General features: G+C 40.9%; 1 protein-coding gene across 1 annotated transcript; it reads left to right on the top strand.

Annotated features, from left to right (window-relative positions):
* Positions 1–385: 385 nt before the first annotated feature.
* On the top strand, positions 386–6,203 carry LOC122652959 (serine/threonine-protein kinase pakG). The gene is made up of 5 exons (XM_043846844.1): positions 386–575; positions 2,683–3,237; positions 4,426–4,885; positions 5,164–5,241; positions 6,088–6,203. The coding sequence occupies exons 1-5, from the start codon at positions 568–570 to the stop codon at positions 6,139–6,141; spliced, it is 1,155 nt and encodes a 384-aa protein (XP_043702779.1). The 5' UTR covers positions 386–567; the 3' UTR covers positions 6,142–6,203.
* Positions 6,204–12,381: the final 6,178 nt, after the last annotated feature.

The following is a 12,381-nucleotide window of genomic DNA, read 5'->3' as shown; positions in this document are numbered from 1 at the left end:
GGCTCACTGTGTAGGAAATGCCGATGCCTAAAATTTAAGTGGACAGGATTTTCTGGTAATAGGATTAAAAGCCGAGGATATTTTCGTCTAAACGGGTAGAGTAGAGTAAGGTTATAGACTTGAGGGTTTCACCGGAAAGATATAATTGTTGTAATGGAGACAATGGACTGAATAGAGGCAGGTTTCTGCTTTTACTCCAGTGCTCAGGGGTAGTTTTGATATTTCCGAATAAACTAGGGGGTATTTCGGACAAATCGAATTCCATAAAAGCCCACTATTTCAGCCCATTTCTGCAACTCTGTCTCTCTCTCTCTCTCTCTCTCGCTACCTTCTCCTCTTTCCTCTTCTCTTCTTCGTTTACAGAAACTCTCATGAGCCTCTTGTCTCTTGGTTGAAGCTCTCTGTTCCTTCAGAGAAGAGGAGTCATTGATCATACACCCGATTCGAAGCCATTGACGGTGATGGTGATATGCTGTTGAAGGACTGATGCGTTTCACGGCGTAACCAATATTCCCCGTCGACCAATAACACCTCGGCGTTGCTTCCTGATTCTCCACGGCATTGGATATGATGAGGTCTGCCATCTATCCTTCTTGGATGGCCTTCAACTTCTCTGTGAAAATCCTATAACAAAAGAATAACATAATTCGAGCTTTCTTCTTTCTACCTCTTATATCTTCTAGCTGAAGCTTGTGGCCGATTGTTTCTTCTAGTTCCTCCGGAAAGGGATTGAGTTTCTCGATTGTTCAGAAGGCGAACAGGGATGTTCTCCTGGCTTTTTCCTGGTCGGACCAGCCTTTTTTCAGGCGCTTTGTATTGTGTTTCTTGTGGTGTTCTTCGGTTTTCGGTGGATCTCTTGTTTCCGTCTAGAGATGGAGGCAACTCCTATTCCATTCCGTCGGAAAGACGAATCCCTATCTCATCGGCGACACGCCTGGACTAATGATATAATCATTTGTTTCGGATGTGTGTCTCGCTGGTCTGGTCTCAGAAATTTTCCGTCGGATTCTAGCAGAGCAGAGTCGCTTCTCGGAAGATTTGTGCTTGTATATATATATATATGCTCTTGCCTTTTGTGTTTCGTTTTGGGTGGTTTAGGAAGATTTATGCTTCTTTCAGGAGCGTGGAGAGTTTTTCTTTTGCCCCTTTTCAATTTCCCCGGGACTATCATTGTCTGGTAAAATTTTCTGATTCCGGTACAGAATATCTTTAGATTCCGGCAATGGAGAGGTTTTTTTTCACCATTAACCTTGTTTGGTCGTCGAAATTGTTCGATGCCTTCTTGTGTTCTGGTTGAATGTTTTGGAGTACAACAGCAATACACCACCAAAATCTTGCTTTTGCTGGAGAGTCTCTCATTCTTGGGTGAAGTATCTTGGTGGTTGTTTCTAAGCGGTTAATGTTCGTCTATTTCAGAGTAATATGGAAAATCTTCGTATTTTTTCCTGCCATGCTAACGTTTCTTCCTGAATGTAAGGCTTGAGCATCGTAGAACGAATTGGACATGTTTGTGCCATTAGAAATTCGAAAGATCAGGGAGGTTTCTTCACTTTATCTCGTAATCCACCTCTCTAATTATCGCCGAGTTTTAACCCCCATTTTTGCAGTTCAGGTCGAAGATCGGCGGTTTTGAGTTTAGGTAGAGTGGTTATGTCATCCTTTAGTCTCTTGAATAGGGATCGAGTTTCATTGCGGGTGGTTTCACAGGGTCTAAGAAAGAAGAGTCGCGATATTCTACTGAGAAATGGAGGCCTTCCTCTCTTCTCCTTAACTCTTTCTATTTTCTCGGATATCAAGTAATCTAGTGAGTTGATAGCTACCTCCTCTTTCTCTATTTCCTCTTTCCTTTTCTGGCGATGTTTGGCTTTTGGTTCCCTGTTAACTGGTTCAGTCGATGTTGGAGGTTATTATGGTGGTCGTTACCGCAACAGATTTTACGATGAAAGGACAACCTTGTGTTAGGATTGCCGTATCTTTCTAGCATTCAGAGGAGGATTTTCTTTTCTATGATTCCGTTTCTTCTTTGTTCTGTTCTCATTATCTCATGTGACAGCATAATTTTTCTTCTTTATTTTATCAAAGAAGCCTAATTGTGTGGATCTTTATCCTGGTCCGAGTGGAAATCTTGGTTTTGATATTTCTAGTTGGAAGAAAGTAGCCATTGTTTAGGTCTATGAATTCCAGTTCTGGTGATAGGCTTAGTAATGGGAGACACAGGAAACAGAGGAAGAGCTGTTTATTCAGGGATCTAAGTTGATGCATTGGATTAATCAAACTGCGATGAGAAAAATATGATTTTGAACTCTTTTTGCGAGAAACTCGTTCGTTCACATGTTTGAAGTTCAAAATGTGATTTCTCCTTGCAAGTTGCAATGGTGATTCGGTAACCTCCTAAAGCTGAAAGGTGTTCTCCTCTTGTGGCGTTATATGGCAAAAAGGAAAGGAAAGCAATCTAGCTAATAGGATTTCTTCGTTATTAATTGGGTATTTATTCTGGTTGTCCACAACTGGAGTGATTTTTTTTCTCTAATCTTACAGAAGGCGTTGCATCTTCTGGATCTCTCTTTTTCTTTTCTTTTGGGTGCCACAAATCCATGATTTAGTAGAAATTATGAAATTATTCTTCTGCAGTTTGCATTCGGTGTGCTGATTAGGTTGCTTTTTTGTTTTTTTTTGTGACAGATACCAGAGACTCAGCCCGGAGTGTCTTCCTCTTAGCAATGGAAGGAAATCCAACCTAAGAACATGCAAGGAAGATGATGTTGGAGAAAACGGCAGAACATCAAGTTGCAGCAATTTGGAAGGGAAGGCTCTAAGATTCAGATCTGGAACGAGTCCTTCCAACAATAGCCCTGACAAGAACTTTTCCCATTTTGTCATAGCCGATGGTCCACCACAATCGGAAAACCATTCCATCCAGAAGAACCAGAGCCACGAAAGCAGTCCCAGTCCCAGTCCCAACCGTGGAGTCGACGTTCTGTTGCAATGGGGTCACAATAAGAGGTCTCGTCGATCTCGATCGGAGAGCCGATCGGTGACGGATGAATCGTCGGTGCAGGGCAGGCAAGTGATCAAGATCCACAGGAGACTCGTGCCTGGGTTGGAGAAACAATCGTCTACGACGACGACAATGCCACCGCCGCTCCCTCCGTGCACCACTGCCTCCTCTTACATTAGGGGAGGGAACCTGCGACCTTGCACGCCCCTCCGCGAAAGCACAAGTTCTCATCTCAGCAGGTCTGCAACCTTTTCCATTTCTTCCCCCCTTCCTATTTGTCTATTTTAGCTTGTAATGCTCGGGGGGTCTTGTTTGTTTTGTAGACTCCTGCTTCTTGTTCTTCATGTTATATCTGAATTTTGTCTTCCCCCATCCCAACCTTTTTTTCCCTCGCTCTTTTTACCTTCTTCCTCTGCATCAGCTGCGTTTGGGATTTCTTCGTTTCTTTTCCTTTATTGTCGTTTTTCAGAATTAGGGTTTTGGCTACTTGGCTTGTTCCTGCTAAGGCGTTTCGTTCTTATTTTGGTTTCTTTAGTTTTAATTTTCGAATTATTTTGGTTTCTTTAGTTTTAGTTTTCGAATCCTTGGCCTTGAATTTGGATGGATCTGCCAGTTAATGGAGCTTCTACATAACTCATGGTGATTCGCTGAACTGGGGAGCTTTTTCCCTGTAATTTACCATCCTATCCCTTAGAAATGAGAAAGTCTTATCAATAAGAATCCCTTTTGTAGTGTTACTACATCAACAAGAACAGCTACCATCAAACCCAATATATCCTTCCCTAGTTCCCTACTTCCATGGTGGGATCTGGCTCTGGATTTTCTTTTCCTCTTTACCTTCTCCTTCTGATGTTATTTTCATTTGCGTTTTATTTCTGTTGTTGATTTGTAGTGTGGATTGTTTTTCTTCTGGGGTTGGAACTTGGAAATATATCTCCCCTATTTGGAAAAGGAAAATTCCCTTTCTTTATCTTTTATTATGATTTTGTTGGAGATGGAACCTTAAACGTTTTGTTGATCTCTCTTCTTTTGTTACTTAAGGCCAGTAATTATTGATCCATCTAGTTGTTAGCTTTTTCTTGTTTTAGGTGGGCATTAAAGATTTCTCTTTTGGTGTATGTGTCTCCTTTTGGTTCTTCGTAAATCCCCACCTAGGCTAGAAGAAAATTGAAAGAAAGGAAAAAGGTTTTTCCTCTGGGAGACGAAGAGAATCCTTCTCCATCAAAAAACCTTCTTTTACATCACTACCACTCCACTTTCAACTTTAGCCATCATCATCTGTCGGTGGTCGTAGGGGGTTCCAAGTGGTGCCTGTCTCATCCTGTGCCTCCCCGTGGTGGTGGTGGTGGTGGTGTTTTGGTTTGGTTGGTCTCACCACAGAATCTAATCTTTTATTTTCCTTTCACTCTTGTGATGATGATGATCAGAAATTCAGAAGATCGGTTGGTCATTGCAAATGGGTCGCCGTCGAGGAGCAACGGTGGAGGCAGTAGTATAAGCCGCGGCATACATGCCCCTGTATGCCGATCCTCTCCTTCGCCGGAAAGAAGTGACAAAATAGTTTCCTCCTCAGGCCCTGGTGCCAAGGGAGATAATAAGCCCAAGGGGTCAGGGTCAACAACCGCCGCAGCAGCAGCTGACCCTGTCAATCATCGTGTGGAATCTGCTACGGCAGCGCCATCAGAGCAAGAAGCAGCAGGAACAACAGCTGCGGCTGCCGGGGCTGGTGGTGTAGGGGAGAAGGTGAACTTGGATCCATTCGAGTGGTCCAGGATTTATGTCTCCCTTTCCAGGAAGGAGAAAGAGGATGATTTCCTCGCCATGAAGGGCACTAAACTCCCCCAGAGACCCAAGAAAAGGGCCAAAAACATTGACAAGACTCTGCAGGTAAAAATTAAATTTTTTTAGAATTTTTTTAATGCTAACCCACCATGATGTATTGGCATTAAAATACCTTAGGTTCCTTTTTTTTTTTATTATTCTCCCCCCACCGCTTAGGTTGACCGCATCCACAAGTGGATCCGATCTGATCAAATGTCTGTTCAAACCATGCTGTGAATTCTTAAGAATAGATTCTTACCAAAAAAAAATTCTTAAGAATAGATGACAGTGGATTTAACAAAGGCATGTGCTTTGGTTTTTTGGTTGTGTTTTGGTCGGTGCAGTACTGTTTCCCGGGGATGTGGCTCTCTGACCTGACGAGGGGACGGTACGAAGTCAGGGAGAAGAAATGCGTGAAGAAGGTAATGCCCTATACTCCTATTGACCTGACCTAGTCCCCTGCATTTATTATAGCTCCTTTATTATTAGTTTTAATGTAATAACGATAGACATCTTGACTTGGACTCGGATTCTGGAGTGGATTGCGAGTGCGTGCGTGCGTGCGTGCGTGGAGTTGGGGTTGGGGTAGGAGGTAGGACCGTGCAAGGTTCAAGTAAGCCGAACCGGCGACAGTATCGTCCTTAGCCGGAATCAGTCGAGTATTGGACAGAATCAGCCTGAACTGCATTATGGATCGGGTAATGCCGATTCTGATTCAATTAACCTTATTCCGATTTTTAAAACTCTGGGACCGTGGGAAGTTGTCTTCTCTGCGTCACTGGCGTCCAACTGGCACGTGCTGGTTCAACCCAGCATCAATGACCATCATATTCACCATTTGGCTTCCATCCAGATCTTACAACCTTGAAACGTTGCGAAGACTTTTGACTTGTTTGAGTCATCAAAGATTCTTTGCGAAGTAAGAAAACAAATGAAGGAGACAAATGAGGTCGCTGACTTGAGAATTGAATGTTCCACACTAGCTATTGTAGATCGGAGTTGTCAGTTTGGCTAAAAAAAAAATGTCCATTTATAAAGCTTAAAAACAATAATATGCGTCATCCATGGTTTTGGTGGTGATTTAAAATAAATAAAAGGGAAATGGATGGGGATGGGTCATCAAATATTTGCCTTGACGGTGTCTTATTCTTATTTGCTGAAATGGGTAAAAGGAAGGGAGAAAAAAAATGGCAAACTATTTATTTTTTTTTACAATTTTCATCTGTAGGGTTTTAAATTATAAATTGTGGGGTGTTGTGGTATTGCAGCAAAAGAAAAGGGGATTGAAAGGAATGGAAAGCATGGATAGCGACTCCGAGTAGAAGTCTGACTGGGAAATATAACAGAATCCTAAGTTGCAGTGTCTTTCTCCTTCCCTACTCTCCTAACAGGAAAAGAGAGTTGAGATGGTAGGTGATGAGGAGAAAGAGGACTTTTGCTAAAGCTTCGACTGCTTTGAGTTTGAACGTTCAGTGGCGCAAGAGTTGTGAGACATAAGAGCTCGGCTCTTCTTCTCCAAACAAACCTCCCAACCCGGCCCGAATCCTGCAATTCTCTATCCCTCATTGGTATCAAATGATCCTTGTCTTATCAAGCTCTTGTACAAATTGTTTCCAATTTGATTTAACGAGTGAAGGAAAAAGAATTTTGGTTCATATTCATTTTTCCTTTTTCTTGTTATTATATTTTTGCTTAAAATGCCTTTTGTTCTTCTCGCGTGGAAAACTCTGGCGCCATGTAGGCATGTCCAGAGTGGCCTTTTCAGTGTAATCTGGTCTCTGTTGTTCCTTGTCCTCCAAGGTGCGATATTGTAGATGCAATATTATTCCTTCTGAATTGATCTCTTTGGGAAAGATTGGGATCTGACGACTTGTTAAAGAGGCTTCAGGCTCCTCTGCAGGGTTTTAGTAATCGGTACCGGTCTGGTCAGTATTGGTCTTGTTTCCCCTTTGAAAAAATGTGATTGTTACATTTTTATCTTTGTCCGTATCAATCCACCGATACCAATACAAATCGATTGATCCAATTAATCCGATTCCTCAAACCAAGCTCCTCTGAGGTGTAAGAAAGCAGTTGGCACAAGGGTTTAAAAGATCGGAATGTATATTTAGACTGGAATCAGTCTGAAATCTGAATAGATCAGGAATCGGTCAAAATATGTTATAAACTATAGAAATATAGTACGTAATGATCAATGCGAAACCAATTCCAATCCAAAACCGGCTAATCCTAGAAATCTAGTTCGGAATTACCAGTTTGAAACCGATTCCAATCCAGAACTGGCCTAAAACGCTGGTTCGGCACCCTTTGTTGTAACCTGAGCTGAGCTACCAATCCTCTGTTTTGCAGAGTTTGATGTTGTATGTGATTGTATGTTGTTAATTAATACTATTTACTTTCTGCTGTTTAATTTGACTGGAAAAAGAAAAGCATTGGGGACCTCTGTGGCTCTGTCCATTAACTTTAAGAAAAGCAGGCTTTGGGACTCGGTGAGTCCTCTTTCCTACCCTTCCTTTCCATGAATCATCGACTCCTATACAGGGAAGACGGCAAGACGCGTCTGCCTCCCTTGCATATTTAATCTTGAAAATGTAACAATGGCTTTGGGCTGACATGGTTTTATTGCACGATATCAGATAGGGTATCCTCTAGTACCGATACCGAAACCTAAACTGATGCCAACATCACTACGTAATAATACATATACATTTGATTGGATGCTTTTGTCCTAAAAAATATCACCTATTAAATCGTATTTTGATTAATCTTTATACACTCTGTCTGTACCATATCACCAATTTGGTATCAGTTAAGTATTGGTATTGGTATTGACATCCATCAATGCTACAATAAATCGGCTGATACGATTGATTCGATACAAATTCCTAAATCCCTAAGCTCAGGACACCCTGTGTGAACCAAGTTTGACGTTAGATTTTGGGGTAGGAATCTCTAGTGTTGCAGCAAAACTTTCAAGAGGTCGACATCATTCTATATTGCTTTACAATCTAACGCAGAGGGATAGTATACCCTACCAATATCAGCCGAAAATTCTTACCCAAAAAAAAATGTCAGAGAGGAAAATAGATTTTGGTGAGTTATGAATGTATATATAGGAAGATTCACACTTTTTTTTTTTGGTTAAAAAAAAAATGAAACTTCTATTGGTATTTATTTACAAATTTTTATTTATTTATTTTTTTTTTTGTAAAAGATAAATTTACAATTTGACATCTTGTTTTGTTTGCTTTTTGACTTAAAAGGATTTTCAAAAATAATTTGAACTCACAGTGTCATGCGGCAAAACAAAATTTGGAAAATTAAGGGTTATGAAAGTGTTCATAAGTAGTTGGAGCATTGTAAACATACATAGAAATGCATGTCAATACATAAGAGGACCTATGTTTCGACACATTATCATGTACAATGGTCAGAATTGTCACATCATCTATCCACATCATGATTTTAGATATAAGTATCAGATTGACTATATCTGAATAGATCATACCCTGGGAGAAAAAATCATAATATGTTAGTCATCAGAAGTAAGAACCGCCATAACAAGATTCCTCATTTATCATCTATAGTGAAACTATGAACGGGAGCTAGCAATCTAGACATGGATTGGCTGATACGGTATGGACATCTATTCTTTTGGTGTAAAAATAGTGTTGTGATTCAATGTCGGCCTGATATCGTATCGGTATCATCTGCAAACACCGATGCCGATACCGCGAATTAAATCCTTGGAGTACATGGAAATATTTAAAGTGAGCATTGTAGGAATGATGAAGCCTTTTGAGTGGCACAAGCAAATGTGCTAGCGTTATGCTTTGCATCATGTGATAATCTATGCTAGTTAGGTTGGACAGGATTGGCTTTATTGGGCTGGGCCGATGGATTTCATTTGTGTATTGGGTTCTCTCCTACGGTTCCACAAATGGGCCATTATAGACACATTGTTTACTCAAGGGTAAATGCACATCGATGTTGATAGTGAGTTCATGACCTTGGGGTGGACTTAAGGAGTTTAAAATTCGTCTTGAAAGTGACTCAATATGCCATAGGTAATTCTTGGAAACAATTAAATTAAAGTTTTGAAAAGAAAGAAATCGAAAATGTCTAGACACAAAGTTTCAACAAAAATACTTTGACAAAAGTTTGTCCAGTGGCAAAACAAAACTTTGAGAAAGTAGAAGAAATTCAGTAGTAGTTGGAATACCATTTAATCATGCATGGAGATGGAAAGGGGGGATGCATGTCAATACACGGGAGGGTATTTAATTTAAGGGAGGGGGATCGCTACCAGGCTGTGTGACCCTTACGCCGCATGTCGGGGGCATCCAATAAGGATGTGATTTTTCATTTCACAGGGTGTGGGGCGGGCATTTCTCCCTTCTTGTGTCTAGGTGTAAGCGCCACGCAGCCTTCTTTTTTACCTTTAATTTAATTAAGTAACGAAATTTAACATTTTACTAATGCAAAACCATATTTTCTTTTAAATGGATAGAATGAGCACATCACTTTTCCATGTGGTGCAAATAGGTGCATGAGACCAGGAATTCTTCCTATGTCCGCTTGATTGGAGAGGTTTTTAGCATATTTATGAAGCAAGTTTCCATTGAAAAATAATTATTTGCAAGAAGATTCACATTTATGTTTTAAAATATAAACATGAGAGAGCTTTACTACTCAAATTTTTTGAGAAAATTCACATGAAGGAAAGAGATGTCCAACGGATTCCCATTTTTTTGGCCAAAAACATACATAGTAAGGGTGCAAGTTTGGCCCTGTCGGCCCGAAGCCACTCTGAGCCCGAATAGGGCCTGGGCTAAGATATCTTGGCCCTTAGGGCGGGTCAGGGCTGGAAATTTCTAACCCTGAGTCAGGGTCGAGTTGGGTTTGAATTGAGGCCTTAGGCTGAGCCTGGCCCCGGGCTAGCCTGACCCTATTTTAAGTTATACTATAAAATATATATTATAAACTTTAAATGTCACTCACATTTTGTTATATAATATATTATATATGAAATAATAAGTGATATAAACAATTTATTTTAGTGTTATTATAAGTAAAATTGATAATTTTTTACCCGGCCAAGTCCAGCCCATGCATGTCCCTTCCCCCTCCCCATGATCAGGGCCAATCAGGGTCAGCCCGGCCTGACCCTGAGAGCCCTCGGGCATAGTTTTTTGGAAAAAAATCTTCTCAAATTCCCTAAAAGTGTACTACGGTGCAGTTCGGGGTTGAGAGGTCGACAGCTGGTAGGTGCGACATCCAACAACGCCGAGCTCAAGAAAAAAGGAAAAAAAAAAAAACTAACTCAATCAACCTCAGACTGTTGGACGTCGCGCTTGCCAGTTCTCGATCTCTCAGCCCCAAACTACATTGCAGAACAAAAATGTTTTGAGTTTGAATTGTGCCTGCCAGGCTGCATAATGTATGTTAGTGCCTCCCTATGTCTATCTCTCTCCTCCCTCCTATGAAATGACATATCTACCCCTACTATGGGAGGAGAGAGACAAAAAATGCTAGTGTACGCTATACAGTTAAACAATGGTATTTCTCCCATTGTTTACTATCGGGAAGAGTTTTTTGTCTGAGAGTGTGGCCCCAACGTCAACACGGTGACCAATGGGAGCCCGTTAAAGCATCAATAGGGCGAGATTTTTGAACTTTCATGCGGAGGGGTCATTCCATCCCACCCTATGTCTGGGCGCAGGCGAATTGCTCTCGGACAAAGTTCTTTTTCTCATTTACTATTTAAAGAGATAGAGATCATGGTTTGAGGTATCGGTGTCGGTATCAGATCGCCTGATACTGTCGATACTAAACAGTTTTGAAGGTGAGTGATACCCGCATGAGTCTAAAAGGATAGTCCCTTCGAAGGAGACAGCTAGACAAGCCATAGCGAAAGAAACAAGGGCGTTGTGTGAAAGTTGTGTAACCAAAATGAGTCAAAATGGAGTGAACGAGGCCTAACAACTTAAAACCCAAGGAGAAAGGCTTATGATTGAACACCAACGGTAAACCGGTATGGACATGGGCAAAATAGTTTAAATTTTCTTTTAAGAAATCAGGGATAAATCTGTATGATATGACCGATCTATGCCGATACCGCATCGATATCATATCATTTTTTAAGGTCACTGATACCCTATCCAATACCATTCACTAAAACCATGATAGAGATGCAAAGCTAATAAGAGATTATTGGGCTGCGTAGTGTATACATGGAATTGATCCATATTGACAACCATGTCTACATCATAAGGGGAGTATGTGCTTGCTTTTTCCAAATCGAATAGTAATTTTCTACCCAAAAAAAAATCCAATAGTAATTAAATTCACTCCTCACTCCTCAGGCTTTGAGGCTTTTTGTGCATGTGAGAGAAGCGGAGAGGGGGAGGGGGGTTGGTGTGTGGTGGTTGGTTGTTGGCCTCACACATCAATCAAAGTTCCAACCTAATCCTCATGAGTATCGCCAAAACCTAAACATATTCCACCTCAGAATAAAAGATAAACATGCGTGGACAAGTCAGACTTTATAAAACAAGCAGGTTAGTTTCCAGAAAGTCAAGAGGGAGAAAAGAGCGCGCACTTAAAAAAACAAAGAAGGGGAAAAGGTGGCAGGGCTATCCTTAAGCGCACCATTAAACGCAACACCTAAATTTCAACGTAGATTTTAAACGTCAAATTCTAACCGTTCACAAGTTTACCTTTACTCAGCTAATGGAGCAACATTTGAGTTAGAAAAATATGAAGTTCATAAATGATAAATCTCTGCTGGTGATCGGGATTTTGCTTTCTCCGGCAGGTTCAATCGTACATCTCTGTCGCTGCTACTCCTACAATTTCTCTTAACCGAATGTGGAATTTGACTAGGTGTTGCTACATGTCTAATCCTTAAGCGGCGATATCTCTCTTTTCCGGTGGTTTCTCTCTCACTCTTTTTCTCTGTTTCTCATTTCTGGAATTTTAGTTCTCTTGTTGAACAAATCGGTTCCAATGATATGGAGTATGTCGCTGAGATATCCATATAAGTACCTCAATCGACTTCTCTTCCCTCTTCTATTATCACAAAGGGGTAAAATGTAGCACCACCTAATAGATATTCAACTGTTTACGATTTAGAACGAGAGAGAGAAAACGATATAAAGAGAGGGTGAGTTGTGCAGAGAGCTCTCGATCTCCGCCGGCAGTGAAAGAGAAAAAAGATACAGAGAGAGAGATACGTGAGTGAGTGAGTTGTGCAGAGATCTCTTCATCTCCGTCGGTGCCGATGAGAAATCCTCTACTAGGTTCACCCCCCCCCCCCCCAAAACAAGAGTGGGACATATTAGACTTCAACCAAATAAACCGGCTGTGGAGGTAAACCCTAAAATAGGCATGTTATATTTTTAACGAATAAGATTACCTTCAGAGATTCAACGGTTGGGATTTAGGTGGTGTGCATGCATGAGGATTGTGTTTAAGGTGATGAGGGATAGCGCTTCTACCGGTGAGTCAAAAAAAAATAAAAATCGTTGAAATGATGATGGCAAGAGAGAGCATGTTTTTGT

Source organism: Telopea speciosissima, chromosome 2, assembly GCF_018873765.1.
Source record: "Telopea speciosissima isolate NSW1024214 ecotype Mountain lineage chromosome 2, Tspe_v1, whole genome shotgun sequence".
NCBI lineage: Eukaryota > Viridiplantae > Streptophyta > Magnoliopsida > Proteales > Proteaceae > Telopea > Telopea speciosissima.
The sequence above is the reverse complement of the archived record's forward strand: the minus strand, read 5'-3'. Positions and strand labels throughout refer to the sequence as shown.